Here is a 22634-nt window from a genome sequence, read left to right as displayed (position 1 = left end):
GTGTGTGTGTGTGTATTTATCACTTTGTGGGGAACAAATTACCCCATCTTCAGGATAATAAAACCTGAAATGTTGGTCCCCATGAGGAAAACAGCTTATAAATCATACTAAATTTTGGTTTTTGAAAATGTAAAAATGCGGTGCGTGTGTACGAGTGGCACAGAGAGAGAGAGAGAGAGAGAGAGAGAGAGAGAGAGAGAGAGAGAGATGCACAATACGGTGCGAGTGTTGCATGATAGGTCAACTAAAAGCAATTTTCATTTAAATTACCAAGACCAAGCCTCGGTCTAGTACTCATTTACACGACTGTCCACGTGCGTTCGTGATTGCGCGCGGCGTGTGGCGCGCGCGCGGCTATAGTCAGCTCTCCGCATGAGCTCGAGCTCTTTCTTCCGCACCTGTGAAACACACATTCATCTGTCTCATTTGAGGAAATATCATATTCCGGAGGAATGCCTTCATCTCAACACATCGCATAACAATATGAGTAAGTAATACATTGTTTACATTTTGCTTAATATTTAAAATACATTCCAAATTGTCCTCTTGCATTTTGACGATTTTATGTTCGCTTTTATAAAGTTTGTTCAAGTTTGTACTGATGGTAATGACTTGATGCCGAGTTGCATAGTATTATTATTAAATTAAATTTTTTGTGGTTTACAGGCGTTATTAGTATTATCTTACGGTGTGCTGTGAGGTTATTTTCTTCATAGTCAGGATCCTTTTCTCGTGAGAACTGAAGAGTTACGTGATTTTTATCTGATCAGAATCTGATATTATCAGGTTTTTCATCTGAATCAGTCTTCTGAACCAAGTTTTATTTCGAGTTTTTGTTTACTTTAAACCTACAGAAATGTTACGTGGTGCATCCTCAAAGAGTGCGAGGGCAACTAATTCTCAGATCAGCCAAATGTGATATTGCATATTCATTGAATAGCTCCATGCTTTTACTGAAGCTTGTTCACCAATGCAAAGAACATTCCTATGGTAATCCACTCTGGACACTCTGGTGTCCTTATTGAAGATTCATAATGAATGCATTATTTAACATTTAGATTGATTCAAACTGATACTTCCTCATTTGGATGACAACATTAAGAATTGATAACAGAAAAAAATGAACAAATAATTATCAGACTAGAAGTGCACTAAAAAGGAGATACAGAAATGCCATATGAATACTGATATGCTATAATAATTGTCTAATATATATATTATGAGTAATATTTGACTTCCACAAATATTTTTTTTCCATTCAGGGTGTAGATTCTGGGGATGTAAATCCCAAATCAAAAGACGTAAAGAAAAAAACATTATTTATAATGTCTCGGTTCCCTGGGAACAAGAAATTGCGTAGCTACGCATATGGGGAAGTGCCTTAATACATAAACTAGCTGAAACCTCTCTACAGTAACGCCCATATTCTAATATTGGCTATGGTGTTTGAGCCCCGCCTGTTTTGGCGCGAAACTGTCTGCTATAAAAACAGGTGCAAGGACACCATTTCCTCAGAATTTCTGACTGAGAAAAAGGAGCGCATCGCTCGTGCCTCAAGAACTCTGAGTCTTGTGGTTCGGCTAGCATTAGGAATGTCTCATTCCCTTCGTCTCAGGAAACAGAGGTTACGTATTTAACCGAGACGTTTCCTTACGACTCATGGTGCGTTCAGACCAGAGGCGTCTAGAGCGTTAAATCGATCGAAAGTCATTCATTTTCTACGAAAGCCAGCGTCTCTCGGCGGCGAGTCTTGGGCGGTGTGGGCGTCAGAGGAAAGTTCAAGTGCAGCCAACATTATGGTAATGAGCTTTCACGTGGTTCGGCGGCAAACTATTGGAATATAGAAGTGCTCCGCTCTAGCGAAGTCTAGAGAACACAACCGTGTAAACTTTGGTTCCCACCAAACATTAGTTCCGAAGACAAAATGGAGGAGAAACTGATTATTGCCGTGGCGGGTTTTCACGTAATATTTGATCTGTCCCTGTTTGCTTACAGGGATATAAATAAAATTTAAAAATGATGCGTGGACAAAGGTGTCTGAAATTGTTGGTGTGCCAGGTGAGTTGATGAAGTGGATATTATGGTTTATATAATATTATATAATAATATCTAAAAATATTTAATGAGTATACTTGTGGTACGTCGTCAAAAAGATACCGGTCGACATGTCTGGATGTTTTGTGGCCCCTTTAAATATAGTTCACAAAACCAATCATTTTCAACGAACGTTGCCACCTATTTCAAATACGTCAGAGCATCCACAAATTTTCGATAGCGTTGTTGGCATGGCAGCCAGAGCGAATTTTTACGCTCTCGCCACCTCTGGTCTGAACGCACGGTCAGTAAACTTGACATTGCGTAGCTATGCATATGGGGAACAGAATCCCATCACGCACTAAACAACATAACTTCCCAGAGAGAAAACATGGCGCCGCAGTGTTGTGGGATGGCGACCAACATGTGTATGCCGCAATGAGTGATCCTCGTGTTGGCCAGGAGGAGAATAGGAGTTTAAATATATGAACTATGTCATATAGTATGAATTATCTCCTTATGAACCCAGTTGGTAAGGGAGTTAATTTATAATGATAGTGTTTGCAACTTTATGGTAAATTATAACGGCCTGACTGCAGGCAGTTGTGCAAATGATGGGGAGACCGTACTTAAAAGGAAAGGGTATATATATATATATTTGGCTAATAAAAAGCAAGTGCTCTAAACAGAGAAGACTTGTGAAAAATAAGACGTTACGTCTAGGTTGTAAATCCGTGCAAATGTGTTTTGAGAGGACCATCCTACTGCAGAACTTATGTATTGTAAGGACACACCATTCATCCATGCCCATGAGTAGGCCATGCCTCTAGTTAAGTGTGCTTTAACACAAATTGGACAAGTCCCATGCGACTCATAAGCCAGGGTAATTGCATTGACAATCCCGTGAGAGAGCCTTTGCTTGGAGATGGTCATTCCTTTTGTGCGTCCTCCATATCATATAAAGATCTGATGAGACAGTCTGAACTGGCAAGAATGCTCAACACATACATGTAGTGCCCGCACAGGGCATAACAATGCAATGATTGTTCCTCATCTGAATTAAACTGAGGAGGGAAGAAGGCCTGAAGGTGAACCATCTGTTCTTTGACGGGCGTGGTTAGGACCTTGGGTACATTGCCTTACCTGGGTTTGATAGTGGCTCTTGAAAGACATGGGCCAAACTCCAGCCATGAACTGTCGAATGATTGTGAATGCAGGTCACAGACCCATTTTACTCAGGCCAGAGCCAGCTCTTAACAGAGAGCATGTGCAGTCCAAAGGCTTGCAGGGGAGCGCTTTTGCTGCATGTGCTGATACGCAGTTGTCGGTGAGGAAGCTGGTATGGGGCTTTTAGTCGGGCGCTGGCTCAAAACAGAATGAGGGTGAACTGGCAGTGATATACTCCTGTGGCAGGGCGGATGGCGGGGCTGGGTCATGATTCTACACACCCGGTCCCTTATCAGGCTAATCAAGCCTCCGAGAGGGATAAAGGCCAACTGCTGAAGATTGTGCGGCAGAGAGAGATCGTTTACGGGCATGTCCGTCATGTGTGTGTTTGTGTCTTTTGTTTAAGTTTATCATTAAAACTATTAATTATATTGCCAAGCTGGTTCTCAGTGAACCTTGAACTTGTCAATGGCCTGCGCAGTGACTTTTGTGGTATGCAGCACTAAATCTGTAGCGGTGCGGAGCTCTTTGAATATCTCTGGTTCGAAGCCGTGCTCGTCCATTTGCCTGAGGAGCTTGGCTTAAAATTACTGGAGCACCGCCATTGTGTGGAATGCTGATCCAGCTTGTTCATGCTGAGTAAGCTTTTGACCGCCCTTGTAAGGACGCCGAGCATTTCCCTGTCAGTGGTGCGTGTACATTCCTTGCCCTCGCTGGGGGGAGGGGCGGCAGCATCATCCACTGACCACTCGCCTGATGCAGCGAGAGACATACTCGTCTCGCACATAGAGTATCGGAAAACATGCGCTTCGGAGAGATTGAGGGGCTCGCGGGGCGCGTGCCACCACAAGGACCATCTCAAAGTCATCCTGCTCGACCTCGCGGCCCTGCCGTGCCTCCTTGTGTGAATCCTTGTGTATCACAGAAGAGGCGGGTGGGAGGTAGGGCTGCAACTAACAATTATTTTGATCATTGATTAATCTTTACGATTATTAGAACAATTATTCGACTATTCGGCGATTATTGCAACTATTAATCATTAGCTTTTAACAGATTATTCAGCTTGTGCCCCGGTTTAAAAGGTTGTATTAAACGTGCCTACTAACAATTAAAAAAATTATCTTTCAAAAATACCTCTAAATGACATTCACTGAATTAAAGGGGAAAAATACTTTTTATTAAGTTTAATTCAGAAAAGAAATTCACTGCAACAAATCCTATTTTTATCAAGTGTTTTTGTCTTGTTTTCCATTTAAAATAGTCTAAAAATCCTAGAAACAAGATAGATTTACTTGAGAAGCAACATAAGATATTAAGACTTGCTTTAAGAGGATGTATCTTAAATATACAGTAAGTGTATTTTGTATATACATGTATTTTCTTCACTTGGTTATACTTCTGCGAGTGCAGTAAAGACAAAATATATGTATATTCAAGATCTATTCTCTAAAAGCAAGTATAAATATCTTATATGCTGCTTCTTAGGTGAATACATCTTTTATTTTTTTAAAGGATGTTTAGATATTTTAAAACATTAGCATTTTTAATATTACATTCTACATTCTCAGATAAAAAAAAATGTCTTCTGCAGTATAGCTGCTAAAGAAAATGTACATTGCTTTAAATGAGGTTTAGTTATTTTTATTGGAAAACAAGCCAAAACAAATCATAAATGTATTTTGTTGCCGTGTATAATGGGGTGAAGACTACCCTCTCTCACCTTTCTGTTCACTTCAATCCATCCTTAACACACACACACACACACACAAAAACTCTCTCTTATTATTAAAGCTGCTTATTGCCAATTTTCCTCATGATAAGAAATGCTCGGTGACATATTTTATGATTCAATATGTCACGTGCCATTGTACTATAATCTCGCTTTAGCAAGTGTGGGCTCGAGGGATGAGCGTCCCCACGACAGAGTGTGTCTCAGCCGGATGCCCGGACATTCGTGCAACTCATAAAAGAGGTGATGACCACACAGAAAAATGCCAGAGTTGGAGTTTGTAATTAATTACATGACCTGCTTCTGTATTATTTGAACTTTAATGAAGCTATAACACATTAAAACTGCATTTAAGATGTAACACCGGGGTGTTTCATTTAAAGAGCTCCGACTCCACTTATTCCACAACGAGAGTGCTTCTGTATTTACTTATTTGTTATTTTTGTATAATTCCCTTGTACTTTGTGATCTACATCACCTGAAGCTCTTTGGAAAGTTTAGAGTGCATCTGGACTGTGAGCTGTGTAATTCTTCCTCTCCTCAGTTAGGCACGAACTGCAGTGATGCTCTCATGCTTCATCATGAAAGTTCAATGTGATCTCACGTTACGTTAAATGAGATCAAACGACTATTCGACAATTAAAAGTTTTGTCTACAATTTTTTATTCTCGACGTTGTCGATAACATTAACTAATCGTTTCAGCCCTAGTGAGAGGGCACGTGAGGCTGGATCATCCCTCAGAACATGGATGATTCACGAGCGAAGCGTCTTGAGACTCATGCCATCACAGTGAGGGCAGTCTGTCTCCATGAGATCTCACTCTGCATGGGCACGGCCCAGACAGTAAATGCAGCTCTAACAAACCCAAACCCTGCTGAAGCCCTGCGGGGAATCAGGATGCTGAGGCCCGTTCTCCAGCAAGCATCAATCAGTGAGGCGATGTGATGTTTGTCGGAACACTGCAGGGGAGCGGAATGTTTTCTCGCGAAGATTCCGCCCGCGAAGGTCGAGGGCTTCTAGACAAGAGATGATCGCTGTCTTGAAGGAAGAAATTCTGAGGAAATGGTGTCTGTGAACCTGTTTTTATAGCGGACAGTTTCGTGGCAAAACAGGCAGGGCTCAAACACCATAGCAAATATTAGAATATTGGTGTTATTTTAGAGAGGTTTCAACTAGGTTGTGTATGAAGGGACTCTACGCAATGTCAAGTGTACTTGAGTTGTAAGGGAACATGATCAATGGAAACATGTAAATGCTTCACGCTCCTATCTGCATAATGGCTGGTTATGAAAATATCTGATCAGCTGACTTGATTTTCTTCCACATGTTCCTTGTTTTTCTCTTGCCTGTGTGCCATGCAAATGATTGATGAATGGATCAGCTACCTGAAAATCCTCTATTAAACTCCACTGTTTTAAAAAAAATAAAATTCCAAGAATGTGTCCAATGACAGTGAGTCACAATAACACATGTTGCACAAGAGCATTTATCAACAATATCAGATATTGTGTTATGCACTGGCAACTCTCATCTGGGGAACATTTGTCAGCATAGGTTTATAGTGAGAAAAGCTTATGGACTTCGTCTTGTCATTTCACACAAGTCTGAGTTCTTGTATTAAGAAGACTCAGAAGCAGCAATGTGTTTAGACTACAGAAGAGTGAGGTTGAATCATGGCCTTTTGTTCCTTACAGAAGGCATGTGAATATTGCAGTTCTGAAATGAAAGTATGGTGCAGATGAGTTAAAATTTTTTGTAAAAATATATGATATAGACTGCAGCTGTAGAATTCCAGAAGTAAAATAGTACTTTAATTTTCTCCAGAGAGACATTATTTTTAAAATGATAATATATAAACTAGAGGTCGACCGAAAGTGGATTTTGCTGATACCGATAATTAAGGTGGTGGGAAAGGCAGATAACCGATTAATTGGCCGATATATTTTTAAAGCGATTCAAAAAAAAAAAAAAAAAGAAATAAAGAAATCTTTCTTTACTATGGCGGGCCAAGAGAAAGAGTCAAAATGTGAAAGTTAATGTAGAGATTGACTGAGCAGGGAGGAGAATTTATATAAAAATGTACTAAAATATTGATCTGTTTCCCACCCACACTATCATATAACTTCTAAAGACATTAATTTAACGTCTAGGTTACTGTTGTAACCTCAGACATTGTGTCGAATGAAGCGACACTAGGGGTCTTACTTGAAGTCTTCGGTTACCTCTGAACTTGAGAAAAGGCCATTGAGAAATTGGCAGACAGAATTTGCATGTCCCTCCCCCGTACATACGGGTATAAAAGGAGGGAATTGTGCATCTGTTTAGTCAGGTTTTGCACTGAGGAGCCGAGAATGAGGTTCGGCAGTTACAGTGGCTCGGTTCAGTGTCGTGGCCCGGGGGGACAAAACGTCTTCATCAGGGAACGGAGGTTACAACAGTGACCTAGACATTCCCCATCTGTCGCTCACTCGACATTGTGTCGAATGAAGCGACACTAGGGGTCCCTATTCAATCACGGTATGTACTGAACCGTGTACGTGAGCTGCTGATGCAGGTGTGGGCAGGCAGTTGCATGCCAAAGCAGCAGGCTGCGTCAGTCTGCATGTGCCCTTCCCCAACGCCCCATAAAAATGTCATACACTTTTTAGGTTCCTGGCATCCTGAAGGGGGGGGCAAGCGACGTGCCAAGCATGGGTGCAGGCCGTGATGGCCGCATCTTTTCTCTCCCTATGTTACTCGCAACCTTCGTGAAGACGCGAGGGGACAGGGACGAGCTGAAGGGGAGGACCTGGTACTAGTACGTTGGCTGAAGTGTCTTTCTCCAATGTTGCTATGGTTATGTTCTCGCACTGAGAACATGAAGCATTCATAAAACGCTGCCTGCATGTAATCGCAGCCCAGACACGTGAGGCAGCTCTTATGACCATCAGAAGCGGAGAGATATATGCCGCATCCAGGAACTACACAAAGGCGGAAAGACATCTTTAAAAAGACTCGTATTTAAAAAGACGTTCAACCCCAAATTGTATACTCTTTTAGAGTAAATATACTCTTTTACAGGTCTATTTTCTTTTTAAGGAAACTCTGTCGAAGTTCTCAGGTGAGTGGAATGCACTGCCGTGCAGAGAAGTGAGAAAGCCGTTGGTAATGTCTGAAGGATCCAACAGCAATGCTCTTAGAGGCGAGTGGAACAGTAGTGCAACACCAGCTTGCTGAACACACAACTGCTCGGCTCCGAAGAAAAAATCTGACTAAACAGATGCACGATTCCCTCCTTTTATACTCATATGTCCCGGGGAGGGACATGCAAATTCTGTCTGCCAATTTTTCATTGGCCTTTTCTCAAGTTCAGCGGTAACTGAGGCCTTCAAGAAAGACCCCTCGTGTCGCTTCATTCGACACAATGTCGAGTGAGCGACAGACGGGGAACCACTGGAGTCATATGGATTACTTTCATGCTAACCTACGTGATTTTCGGAGCTTCAAAGGTTTTGGCACCCATTTACCAAAAGAGAGAAATTGTTCTAAAAACCTTAATTTGTGTGCTGCAGAAGAAAGAAAGTCATACACATCCAGGATGGCTTAAATTAAATAATAAGAGAATTTTTATTTTTGGGTGAAAAAATAAAATTACTATACTATAACTCGTAAATAAAATCATTTGAACTGACATTAACGCAGCAAGAGATATCACTGTGGCCACAGAAAAGGAAGTCGTGGAAAATTAGCTGAGCAATGACAGTCCCTTCCCATTAATCATTGCAAATGATGATGTCCCTACATTTTTAAACTACTATATTTGTATATCACCGAATATTTTGTAACAAACTTTATATATTGTTTTTACACTTATAATCAGTAAGTCAATGGTTTTTTATTGTACCATCAATTGTAAGCAATACGTCATTCACAATGATGTGAATTCTCAAAAAAATGTATTCTCTCATAAAATATTTTAAGTACACAGTCATGTGTTTCATGACTTAGAGCACTTTAATGAAGAGTTTTTTTTAAATGCATACACAGAAAATGAATGGGAAACAGTTCTGGAACCAATGCTGCTGAAAAAGTGTGTGATCACTGTTGCACTGTGTTAACATTAAGATGATACCACAAATCACTTGTTGTACATAGTTTCAGCTAAACATTTCCTAAGACCTTTATATTACCAAAAACGTTGTTTGACAAGATGCAACAGTATAAATTGTAGGCTGTGTCCTCAGATCCAATTCCAAAGTTATTTCAAAACCTGCCATTGTGACAAGACAGAGTAATAACCATAAGTCCATTCTCATTGTGCAGGGCAGGTTTTGATAGAAGCAGAAAAGAAAGTATAATGTCCTCTACCTGCTTTGCATCACTTTGATCCAACTAAATGGGCCTGTTTAATATCCCATTGTCCCACCACCTTGCATGTGGCTGGCATCATAAATGGCAACAGGAAGAATATTTTCCCATAAAGAGTCTTCAAGGAAACACAGCGGATGTAACAGAAATAGCATACAATCTCCAGGCATCTCTTTGAGTAATGTTAATTGCTTTTGAAAGTGCCTCAGCTCAGGTTTTTACATTGCACTTACAACGAAACAATGACTCTTCTCAAGAAGAGAACCTCTAATGGTTATTCCTTCTTTGCGAAACAAAATGGTAGGCCAGCCATTTTTCTCCCATCTCAGGCATTGCAAACAAAGCTGATTCAATAAATTTAATCAAAGTGCTGCTGAATATGTGTAGCAGTTATTACTGAAGATCATCCCCTTTTTTAAGAGCTCCAAAGTTATTCAACAAACAAAGCACATAATGAAATAATCATTTAGTTCCCATTCATTTAGTGTCATCATTTGAGCACACACAGCGAGCTGAGCACACTCTCCGAAAATGTCTTCTGCAGCACTGGTTGCTGGTTTATTAATTTTGTTAATTATTAATTGTTCGTTTTGAACCAATTGAAACATGAAAAATAATTCATGAACTTCTCAGCGTCATTTGAGATTAAGTACATTAGAGAGAGTGCTCAAAACATGGGCACATCTCTGCTTAAAATGCGCTTGGTCAGCTCGCGCTTGGGTATCAACTAAATAAAGGGAGCGCAATCATTTTGATCAAATTAAAATCATATTTGTAACAAAAGTAACAACAGAACATAGAGTAAATACTTGAATCACATCATAGCAGGAAAATTTTACATATTCTGATTATTGTAATGCGGCACACCCAAAACTGCTTGTGTTTGCAGTGACACTGAATGGACGTCCAAAAAGCAAAATCAAAGTAGCCCTATGGATATAAGAGTTATTTTTTATGTTTATGAGGGCATTTTTTCTAAACATAAAAATGTACTGTCAATAAAAGAATGACAGTACATTTTTATGTTTAGAAAAAATGCCCTCATAAACATAAAAAATAACTTTTATGTGATAGTGTTTAATGCTACTCTTAAAGTAGAATTTTAAGAACTATATCAGATGGTATACATAAAATAAAAAAATTTAACATTTTGAACTTTAGGGCATTTTTTCTTGTTATTTTGGGGGCATTTTTTTCCAGAACCCCCCTTAATTTCTGATCCTGCATCAATGTTATATTACAAGCATTCTTGGCGAGAGAAATATCCTTTATTAACACCAAATGTGTTTTAAAACATGCATAATATTAAGCATACCATATAAAGATGATGCAATAGAGGTATCTAGCCTTTTTTTATTACTATTATTACAACAGTGCGTTAACTGGCTGTACTTTTTCCCCGGCGGAGGTCTCTACTCGACAGCTTATTGCTTTTTGCATCAGGCCCCCAGTAGAAAAAGTTTGGATACCCCTGGTTTATAGATTTCCGGGATAAGACAGCTGGCATATAACTGTACAAATTAAATAAAAAATCTAGTTATCAAAGATTTTCTTTTTTCTAAGGGTGACTTTTTTCTTTTTTAAAAACATTAAGTTATATGGGAACGCAGATGCTTCTAGCTAACAAGCACGATTTTGTGCATTTTTGTGTCCTGAAATACTGTTTGTAAGACCACAATTGATAACAAAACTGAAGGACACATTGCATTCTCAATGTTGCCACAAGGGGCGCTAAAGCAAGATTAGTGTGAAGTGAACTGCCTTCTCTTTCAAACCAACTATTGTCATGAAAGAGCAGCATTTTGACTAGACCATGTTGAGCATGTAAGGTAAAGTAAATATATTTATAGCAACTTAACTGAATAAAAACGCATCCAGTTTAATGGCACAGACATTTGATGGTAACTATCACCCCCGAGGGTACTGAGGTTTGATACCACCACAGTAACTAAAGAACACATGTTAAGTATGTCCAGCCAGACCGCGTGTAAGCAAAGCATTTACGTACTTGGATAAAGTATGTTCCTGGCTAGGCATATCAGCTTTCAAACATTATCAATATGAATAAATTTGGAAATGAATCTTCAATAAACGTTTATACCGCAAAACGCACATGGAGGACTACAAATAACGTGCATGTAGCCTGCTGTTTAAATATCATTTTAATTTATACAGTTAATAAATGCATGTATTAGCATTTTCCTTTTAAAATATTTTTTTTAGAGAGTTACACTTTATTAGGAACACCTTACACCTACTTATTCATGCAATTATCTAATCAGCCAATCATGTAGCAGCAGTGCAGTACTAAAAATTAGGCCTATACCGGTCAGGAGCTCCAGTTAATGTTCACATCAACCATCAGAATGACGAATAAATGTGATCTCTGTGATTTTGACCGTGTTATGATTGTTGGTGCCAGATGGGCTGGTTTGAGTATTTCTGTAACTGCTGATCTCCTGGGATTTTCACACGAAACATTCTCTAGAATTTACTGCCAAAAACAAAAAACAGTATCTCAGAAAGCACAACATGTCGAACCTTGAGACGGATGGGCTACAACAGCAGAAGACCCTGTTGGGCACTTTATTAGGACCATAGTGTTCCTAATAAAGTGCTCAGTGAGTGTATTTATGCTATGTTTAGTACAAATTTGTGAATTTGTACTAAACATGTGTTTAATTGTGTTAAGATTAATTAAACATGTTTAATTACTGTTAAGAACACTGTAATAATAACTTGTATACATATTTGAGTTAAAGGTTCACTCAGTAGCCTAATGTTGTTCCTTATTTAAAAAGTTTTAGTTCTAAAAAAATTTATAGAAATTTTGAAACATATGTATAAAAGCAAGACCACTCCAAGAGTTCAGTAACATAACTTTATAAAAGCTCTTTATTCTACATGGGGCAGGGACGCCTCATCGGGACAGCCATGTTAGGATCATATGACCAGCTGAATACTATTTATTTAATCTCAGTAACTGCCCTGTTACTGGACACTTTTATTCATGGATTAAATGAATCCTGGTTTACTGAGTATAGTGAATTTCTACAATGGCATTGGTAACTGAAAACTACTGTGTTTGAATGATGCAGCATCCAGGCCACAGGTATCAGTGTATGCCATAATTTGACATACTTAAAAAAAAAGTGACATGCAGTATGCAATTGCCCTCTAACAGCAGATGACTGTATAGACAGCCTTCTCAATGTTTGCTAGCATGATTACTGAACACATTTGTTCTGAAATCAATTAATTAACATCAAATTGATTATATATTTATCATAACATGAACTTAAATCAATATACAGAAAGCCCCATAAGACTCTCATCACTTGCCTTTTATTGCACTCCTGTGTAGATTTACTAACAATTTCACATCTCCAGTATTTGCTCAAGAGAATAGTGAGAAAAGAACATGCATGTCTTAGTTAAATCTGAATATGATGATTACATGTATTAGTAGGAATATTGCAATAGCTGTGAAGAAAGTCTTGACCAGTATATAGACCAAAAAAGTAATGTCCATGTAAACAATGTCAATGCTCAGGATCCAACAGGATCTCAGAAGTTGCCATGTTGCTTCTTAATGTTCCGGTACCCTGGCATCAACACATCATGGCAAGTTACTGACAAGAACCATCTCCCATCAGACATTTTTACATTGGATAAGATAAGTTACCTTCTCCTGTGGCACAGCTGGAAGCAGCATGGGAAAACCGGCTTTGTGTTCTGTGTTCAAACCAGGAAGTAATTACGTTTGCATAATGAGTAGAGACTGTGATTCTAAAGTTCTCTAAGATTAAATCTTTCCTCCAATGATGGTTAGGTTGTTGGTTGGGGTTTGGGTTGGGAGGTTAATAAAATATACATCACTGCATTGCATCTCTTCACTGTTTTACTTCCTTAACAGCTAAAAACAACTTACTTTACAACTCGCATTGGCACCCATCTGTGGGCATTTCACCCAGAGAATGGAGCTTACACGTGTCCTTACGTTTAAAAACTGTCTGCAAGCTCAGACCGAGTTTAGTTCAAGAAAAGACAACCTGCTGAATCTTGAATTTATATATTTGAATTTAAAGCGGTTGGATATTTGTGCTTGTACAAGTGTCAGTGGCATAATTCCCATGTCATTAGAACACAATCAGTTATCATTATGACTGCTGATTTTACACAGCTGTTAAAACAGTCCACATGGATTTATTGTGATAGGGCTGGCTATGCTCTCATAAAGAGACACAGCTCTAGAAAGGAATTGTAGTTTGTAATTGAAAGCAGAGCACAAGCATGCAATTAATTGCATCTTTGCTTTCAAGTGCCTTGTAATGGCCTTCTTTGGCCTTCTATAAGTTTCTTAATTCGTCATTTTCTCACATGCCTATTTGGAAGCAATTTCTTGCTCATCAATCATGCATTTTAAGTGTAATTATTTGTAATCCTGTCAGATTTGATATCACCCTGGCTGTGGTGACATCACTGGTTACATTAAGCAAAGTGGCAAAGTTATATTTTTTCATTAGTACCTGCTGTGAAGAGGAAGTATGTATGAAGCACACTCATCAAGCATGTAATTTTCAAAACCAGTGCTGAGAGGCACCTCACTAAAAATGCAATTAGAGCTCTTTCTGCATTGCTTAGACATTAATAGATGTTGTATCATGGCATAGCATCATGGTTAGATAAAGTTTTCAGTTTGACATTTTAGAATTTCAAAATGTTAGTTTATACACTGATATATACACTTTATACACAAATAAATTCTGTTAAATTGCGGTAAAAAACTGGCAGCTGTGGTTGCCAGAAATTCACCGTAAAAAATACGGTAACCCTGTTAATCACTGTAATAATAACAAAAGGGCACATGATGACATGAAATTCATAAATATTGGCCCTTCCTAGAGTAATGACCAATAAACATGTAGAGACAGTACTCAGTGTCACTCACACAAACACTGAACACCATCAAAGTAACACATGTGAAATTAAAATAATGTAATAAACATTAAATAACTACATCAGATATAACACAGAACACCCCAATGTACATAACTGATATTAAAAATAAGAAAAAACATAACTATTCCCATAAAATATTATGAAATGAACTTGGGAATGCCAGATCTTTCTTTTTCTCTTTTTAAATATATTAATAATTTTACCGTATATTTTTAAGGTAACTACCCGTTAACTGTTAAAAATTTTACTGTAGCTTTTACCTACAGTCTTTTACCATTAAAATTATGAAAATAAATTGATGCAGCTACATAAAAGACCTGCTTTGCTGAATCATTAAGAATAATACACGACTGATTTGCTAGTGGCATCTGACAGTTGTTGTGTGTGATTGTCATTCTGCCATCTCTGATCGTGCGTACTGAAGTATACCACCTATTTATTGAAATATACAGAGGCTGTTAGAAAATGTTTCGTAAGATGAGCATTGTTCAAGATTTGTTTTTATTTAATTAGTTTCTGTTTGCCAATATTTTGCTTGAAAAGTGTGCTTGCAGTATCTTTCTTTGAATTAAATTCAGGGATGTGAGTCTTTAGGATTAATCCATAAATCCGGTTCTCCGACCTAAAAATATTACCTATGTGAATTGTAAATCCCTTAAAAAAATAAAAGGGAAGCAGTGTTAATATTGCATCTGGGGTTAACGTCTTGAGGGCATTCTTGATAAGATATTAACACCCCAATTAAATATACATCGCAAGTGCAGCACTTTTCACCCAAACAAGTGTCAGTTAACACTTCTCTCCAATGATGCCACTGGTAATTCTCATGGGGAGGCCACACAATAATTTTATGTTAACGATTTAGTTTCTTTTCTTTTGAAACATGAAAAGGGAAGACTGAAATCATTATCAAGAGTAAAATCAAGACTTACAGTATTTCAAATACTTACTGTATTTTTTTACCATTTTGAAGATATTTTCTTTCTGATGCAACACACAAAACTTTGGATAAATTATCATAACTGCCATTTTATAAATGATAAAAGTTTCTTGGCTGTGTAAATATTAATTTATTATTATAAAAATTAGAATGTATTGTTATGCGTTTTCGGAAATTGTAAACATTTTCACAATTTCTGTTCACAATTACAGTTAAATTCCAAAATAAATATTGATAAGATAATTCTGTCCACTCTTAATCACCAAAACCATTATTTAAACATATTAGCAGTAGGGATGCACCGATCTGATACCTAGATCGGTATCGGCGCTGATACTTAAGCTTTTAGATGGATATTGGTCCAACGAGTCCGATCTAAATTCAATACTTTGTGTTAGTCATGTTTGTTACTGTCAAGCTCAAAACATTATATAAAAGAACAATAAAAACAATTCATTTAGTTCATATGACTCATGCATTTTATTCAAAGCCACTTGAAGACGTGCGATAGCTCTGTATATCACAAAAGGCTGTTTAATAACTAAATATATATGAATATATGTTTGGTAGATGGGAGGAGAAGACTCAGGTGGTGCTCCGGCGAAAAAAAAATTATATATACATGTAAATTTAACAACAGCCGGACGGAAGAATGTAATTTCATTTCTCAAAGCCATATCGACAATTCCACGCCTTCTGCAATGTGTGTCGCACTAATTTTAATATCGGACACAGTGGGTAAAATGACGTTACTCAGCACATTAAATCAAAATGGCACAATTTGTATGTATTTAGCCTACCTCTGCCATCCACAACAACCCCACCCACATTGAAGGTACTTAATGAGGCAATTTGTTTTTTAATGTTACTATCAAACCAATAATACGAATACCAAAATGTTCACCAATGACATTTATTAATTAATGCATTAATTAAATACATTTCATGTGTTTCATTAAATATATTAAATGTATTTAATACATTTAATGAATAGTAACATTAATACAGTTACTAATGGCCATAAAATAAAATACAACAGTATAAAATAAAAACAAAAAGGATCAGACGCCATTAAAAATCTTTTTTATACTATACTTCACACTTTTCAGTCCTGCTGTGGCCAGGTATCTTCCCTAAAGATCACATTTTTATGACAAACTCTACTTGTGCTGGCATTTTTTGTTCTTGTCACATAATATTTAGTGTGGATAATATGTGAATAAAGACTCAGGGCTGGTTTCTCCACTCACATGGGTTCGTGTTTATTGTATTTTCTGACTTTTTTGCCATTGACATGCAAGTGTCAGCTTTACAGGTCACATACAGAAGTTGCTCTACAAATATCTGTTTGCTTTGGTCAGGTCCAAAAAAAGTGGACAGATGGTCATCCTAGATTGTCCCATAATAATACATGCCATAAATGATTTCTTTTACCAATCATTTAATTTATTTTACATGAAAATAATAGTTAATTAAATGAAATGGAGAAATCAAATAGTTCTGCATGAGAGTAATTATGATAATATTATACACTGTATATTTATAAATATTATAATAATAATTAAACCGCTGCTCCCAGTAATGCACAGATGATGAAGAGTGAAATCTATTCTCCTGAGAAATAGGTCATTGCGTTGAGCGTTAAGTATTATCTCAGCGTGTAATGGGGTAAAAGGGAAAGGAAGAGGCGAGAACCGGCTTGACGATATAAATACCCATTTAATGATTAACTTAAAGCAAAACAACATACAGGGCAGCTGCCTGTAGCTCTCTCTCTCCCGAACTGCTGCATCTGGCTGCCTTTATCCCTCTGGTGGGCTTGATTAGCCGGATTAGGGCCAGGCATGCGTCATCACGGCCTGATGTCAGTTCCTGTACTTGCAGTTTGGAGAGTCTGCAAAAGGGACCAATGAAAGAAGTTGGAGCGAGTAAAATGTTTTTTTGACCACTTCGTTATTTTGATTATATTTTTGTATCGTTTGAAGTGTAATTTGATAAGGACTTAGTTAATGCATAAATAATGTAAGTCCATATTTCTGTTTTTGTAATTCATTGCATACAATCCATTTAAACTACCAACTTCTTATGAATGTGCTGTCTTTTTTTATATCGCTGGTGCTTATCAGGTAATGGACTTTATAATAGGACGCAGATGGTGATGAAGAACCTTCTGAATTAAATTTCACTTGACCCAGTCCATTAGCATTTTGCTTGCATGATTTCGCCAAACCCACTTGCGCATAGGTTTAGCGCATGCTTGCACGAAAATACCAAAACTTCATGGCCATGCCTATTGACTTTGCACTTGTGACTTACAGCATAGGTGCTGTGCTTAGCGCCTTTACAATAGAGCCCATTATGTAAATGAGAAACGTAAGTACATTTATTTAAAAGGTATGTAAAATATTAACTTTTAGGGCTGACTAAAAATGGGGAGTTGTCATATTTTTTAGTCCAGTGAATATTTCTTAGGGTATAGGGGGGCAGGGCCTGTTTACCTGTAAATGGGGTAAGTTTTCACATGAACAGCCTATCATTGGATTTTCAGCAAAATATATAAAGTAAAACAATTATGAAGCACTAAAGAATTAATGAAATAATAGAAATGAAAAGATAACATACAAAAATATCTAAACATTGGTTTGGCCAATATGCTTATGATATTGCCAATCTAACTTAAACAGAAGCTCGCTCTATTTCCACCTAGATATCATTATAATTAATTTATAATATTAAAATGCCTTAATACTATTATAATATTATCGCATTGGCTGATAAATGTCCTGTTTTTTCAAATCAGCAGTTAAATCTGACAACACTGGTATCATAAATTATGGTACCTTAGATTATGTAAAAAAATTCAATTTCCCATCTTTTATAGCTAATGCACATGCGCTTTACGATGGCAATGTCTGTATCTAAAAGGTGATTGTCTCTTTTACCTGTAAGGCAGGAATTCCTATCTACATCCATTGACCGTTGGCTGCAGTTGGGTGTTCTAATTTCTCCTATTCATTTTAAAAGTGGCCCATCTCTGATAAATAGTCTCTGGTGCAACTTTAATGTAAAAGCGCTTCACGTGTGCTATGAGTGAATGTCTTATTTACTATGCACTGTATGTAGAATTGGTTTAATTCAGTATTTTTTGAGAAAATGGATTGCTAATGTGGACATACCATACATGGTTGCTGGACTACTGTGTGTACTGTTATTTCCTTCTTCCTAGTATATTAAACATTTAATCATGTGCAAATACATTACAAAAAAATTGGATGACTAAACAGAAATCAGATCTTCCATTTAAAATACAATATATTGTTTTTAGATTATTGTTTAAAAAATGTAGTAAATATAGTGCTAAATAAAAAATCAACAACCAGCATTGTATCTGCCTTTCTGCCACCCTGCTCTCTGGATATCGGAATCGGCCATTAAAAAAAACCCATATCACCCGACCACTATTTGGAACATCAAATAAATAATTTTTAATTACTACTGGGCCTTGGGTACAACATACATAATAAAAAATTGTAATGGTTTATTTTGTTTATACTACATTTAATTGTCCTAATTTTGAATCTGCATGTGTTGTGCGGTAATGAGAACTGCACCAGAAAATTCTTGAAAAATCTAAAATAAGACTTGACATCCTCTGTAATCTTTATGTCCATCTTGGTTTGAACTGTTGCCACAGTTGCTGACAGGTTAATAATAGCTTTTGTTAAGGGCAATTCCAGTTTTACTGATGTAATATTTTCTAAATTCACATATAAAGTACTCATTGCCATTATACTGAACTATTTTTATGTATGTATATATATATATATATATATATATATATATATATATATATATATATATATATATATATATATATATATATATATATAATTAAACCTTCAGATACAGTCCAGATGTTAGAAAAAAACACCTTTCTTTTTCTCAGTTTGGGAAATTATCTTGGGTTACGGACTTGATTCAAATGTTTTTGGAGACCATACTCTCTGTAAAAACTGTGTCAACTTAAATGCACAATCCAGAAATAATAATAGCTAAGACTCATAAGAACATGTGTTATTATATTTTTGTTCATTGTCATTTTCACATTAATGTGAAAAACTAACAAACAGTGTGACAGTTGTAAAAGCAGCACTTACAGTACATGATAAGGGAAAACCATCCAAAATTCAGACTTTGACCAGACATCGGTATGATATCCATTAATGCAGCATTATGGATTGAATTAAGATTGAAATCGAAATATGGCAGTGCATGATTACTAACCCGCAAAATGTTGCATTTATGTTGCAAGAAATTAAAACGGTCTGCATTGCCTGCTTCAGTCAGCACTGCACGAGGTAGTGGCGCCCTCTTGTGGCTGTGTTTGCTGCGCCGCAGTCTTTGCTCAATACATTTTCCTTCTCTTTTGTCCTAGCCAATCATGCCTGTAAATTCCACTTTTTTTGTTACTTTGTTATCTATTGCAAGTATCCAAATATTTTGGGGGAAACTATATGTAAGAGAACTATCCATCCAACCAGAGATTTTATTGTTTTGAGTTGATAAATATGGAATTAAACAGAAATGACAATGTGAGGTATAGAGGAATTTTCCATTCATCATGTTTCATGGTAATATTTCATATGCACGATAAAGGCTAATATTAATATTCACAAGCTACAAATGGCACAATAAATATTAGGCTAAATATGTTTATAGAACAACTTTATCTTCAGAGTGCAGAGTTTTAATTTTATTTCAGGTTTTCTTTTAATCTTTCCAATGTCTGTTATATTTTAATTAATTGCTTCATCCTTGTTTACAAGTGTGCCTATTATTACGTTCTTTCGAAACATTAAAGTAGTTTTTTAAACATTTTGTGTGCCAGATGTTTTTGTAATGACTCATTACCATGTAGGTATGAATTCTGACTAATCAAAAGCTTTTTAATTGGTATCCTCTCTTCAATGAAGGATTAATTGACTTATTTGTTAGAGTGTTCCTCAGTGAATATTTTCTCCAGCACACCTTCTAAATAATCATGACAAGGCCACTGAATAACAGTGTTTATTAGAAGAATGCACTATTTAAGCTTCCAAGAATTTTTTACTTTGTGTTGTTTAAAAAAAATGTTTTGACGAGGTGCATTGAGTCTGTTTTTATTTCAGGGATAATCCCAATGCAAACTTTTTAAAGTAATAAAATACAAAAGTTATAGGAAATTCCTCTACATAAATATTGCATATCAATAAAGATCTTATGCCTTTTTATATTCTTTCTGACAATGTCTGCATACCCATAAGAATCTGTACAGAGAGCATTGGGTGTGAGACAGCAGACACTAAAAGAACGTTTGTTCTGTAGAGAAGGAACTACTGATGTCGATGCACAAAAGAAGGTTTAGACTAACATTTACATCCATATATTTAGAAAGAAAGTGCTTGAAGAAAAGCTCCCAATGTTTCCCGCATTGCAGAATTATTATAAATTATTACTACTAATAATAATTTAAACATTTTGGCATCCATTCGCTTGCATTGTATGGGCCTACAGTGCTGAAATATTCTTTTAAAAATCTTAATTTGTGTTCTTCTGAAGAAAGAAAATCATACATATTTGGGATGGCATGTGGGTGAGTACATGATGTGAGAATGTTTATTTTTGAGTGAAATATTTATTTAAGTAGCACATTGGGGGCCACATTGTTCTCCTTTTGAGATACAATATTCAACATTGATTTAGTTCTTGTATCTTTTAAGCCCAGAAATAGTTGTGTTCTCATTCTAATGCATGATGCACAATTTTCTGAAGTTTGTGACTGGTGGAATGTTCTGCTGAAGTATTGCTCTGCAAATGTTGATAAGTTTCTATCTTTATAAAGGCTAAGCATAATTATAAATTATTTTATCATCTCTACTTTCCTGGTAATTTATTATACAAATTAACACAATCTCTACATCAGGGGTCAGTATTGTTAAAATAAACTTAATTATACTTAAAACTTAAAAAAACTTAAACCTAACAATATTATTAAAAAATATTATTATTAAAAATGTCACTGTTTTATTCTATTACATTAATACTTTTAAAGCTACTAAAGTTTTTCAGCCAAAAGTAGTGAGTGGTTTTCTCATTTCCTTGTTATTGTTGTTTAAAACAGTGCTCAATTCGGTTACATGTACACTTCAAGTCCGACATTTTGATGCAAATATGCATTTTGTCCCACTGTTTAAATTCACTTTAGACATAAATGACTGCGTTTACATTAAATCCTCACCAAGACGAGCATTGGCGTAGTTGATGTAGTTGACCATTTAGGTGCATAACCGCATTGGCGCTCAAACATTACCCGCTTGTCAATCAAACAACACGCAGCTACAGACATCAGGAAATAAAAAGTAATCTTTTAGATTTCATCTAGATCAACCAACCAGTGATTGTCTTGCTATCGTGATTGATGTAATGAACACCCCTGTTCTAGATGTAAAACATTGGCTAAATATATAAAACTACTAAAAATTTTGATCGAGGACATCTCTCTTTTTTTCCAGTAAACATCTAGATAATTTGATTGCCCAGCCCTATTGATAAAATTGCATTAATCTCTCACAGCAGCCCAATAATCTCACTGATAGATAGTAAAATTACAGGCTTCGTTATAGACACACAGAATCTAGGAAGCAGCAATATGAAATTTACCTCAATATTTTTCTTCAAATTAGAGGCAGGATTAATGCTGATATCAGGCTTGAGCAAGTTAAACTCACATGACAGGATCGTGCAATTGGCTTTTTCACTGCGAAAAGCATTGGCTCCAGATCTGCAGCAGGCGTTCAAGTTTTTTACGTGTGATTTGATAGATGGACTCTCCCTAGCCAATTATGTTGATAGATAAAAATGAAATCAGGACTGGGATGTAGTGAACACAGACGGTGGGAAAATAGCACAGTAAAAGTACAGTTACAGCACTTAAAATATACTCAAGTAAAAGTATACAATATGTAAACTACTTAAAGTAGTTAGCTAAAAGTAAAAAGTAGTTAATTACAGTAACGTGTGTATTTGTAATTCGTTAATTTATACCCCTGATTATTAGATATCAGGTATTATAGACCTCCTTGGTTGATTTATATGAAAATGTATGATTTTTGAATGTCTGTTCAGGAGACGTTCATTTCACAATATATATCGGTTACTGTCTTAACGAGATGTCTGGGCGGGCCAATACGGTGCCACAAGGGTCACTTGTTCCTCGTCCTCCCTGGCTTTACACAGAGTCTGTGCAAGTAGGCTCACTGGGGTTAATACGTATTTGCGCAGCCCCCGAGGCCAGCTGTGTGCCAGCGCATCTGTTCCGAGGAGGGTCCTGTCAGTGCATACCAGAGCAGGCAGTGGGAGGATTCCTGGGAAGCGAACAGGTCTACCTGTGCTTTGCTGAATTGACTCCAAATCAG

The 22634-nt window shown here is 36.7% G+C and overlaps 1 protein-coding gene across 1 annotated transcript in view; it reads left to right on the top strand.

The window, feature by feature from the left end:
- Nucleotides 1-396: 396 nt before the first annotated feature.
- Nucleotides 397-22634, top strand: part of LOC127654770 (5-hydroxytryptamine receptor 1F-like) — a 33934-nt gene continuing 11696 nt past the window's right edge. The window contains exon 1 of the mRNA XM_052142135.1: nucleotides 397-487. Coding sequence (XP_051998095.1) covers nucleotides 484-487 — 4 coding nt within the window. The 5' untranslated portion in view covers nucleotides 397-483. The remainder of the gene's footprint in view (nucleotides 488-22634) is intronic.

Source organism: Xyrauchen texanus, chromosome 14 (assembly GCF_025860055.1).
Source record: "Xyrauchen texanus isolate HMW12.3.18 chromosome 14, RBS_HiC_50CHRs, whole genome shotgun sequence".
Taxonomy (NCBI): Eukaryota; Metazoa; Chordata; class Actinopteri; order Cypriniformes; family Catostomidae; genus Xyrauchen; species Xyrauchen texanus.
Note: the sequence above shows the minus strand (reverse complement) of the source record. Positions and strands in the feature narration are given on the sequence as shown.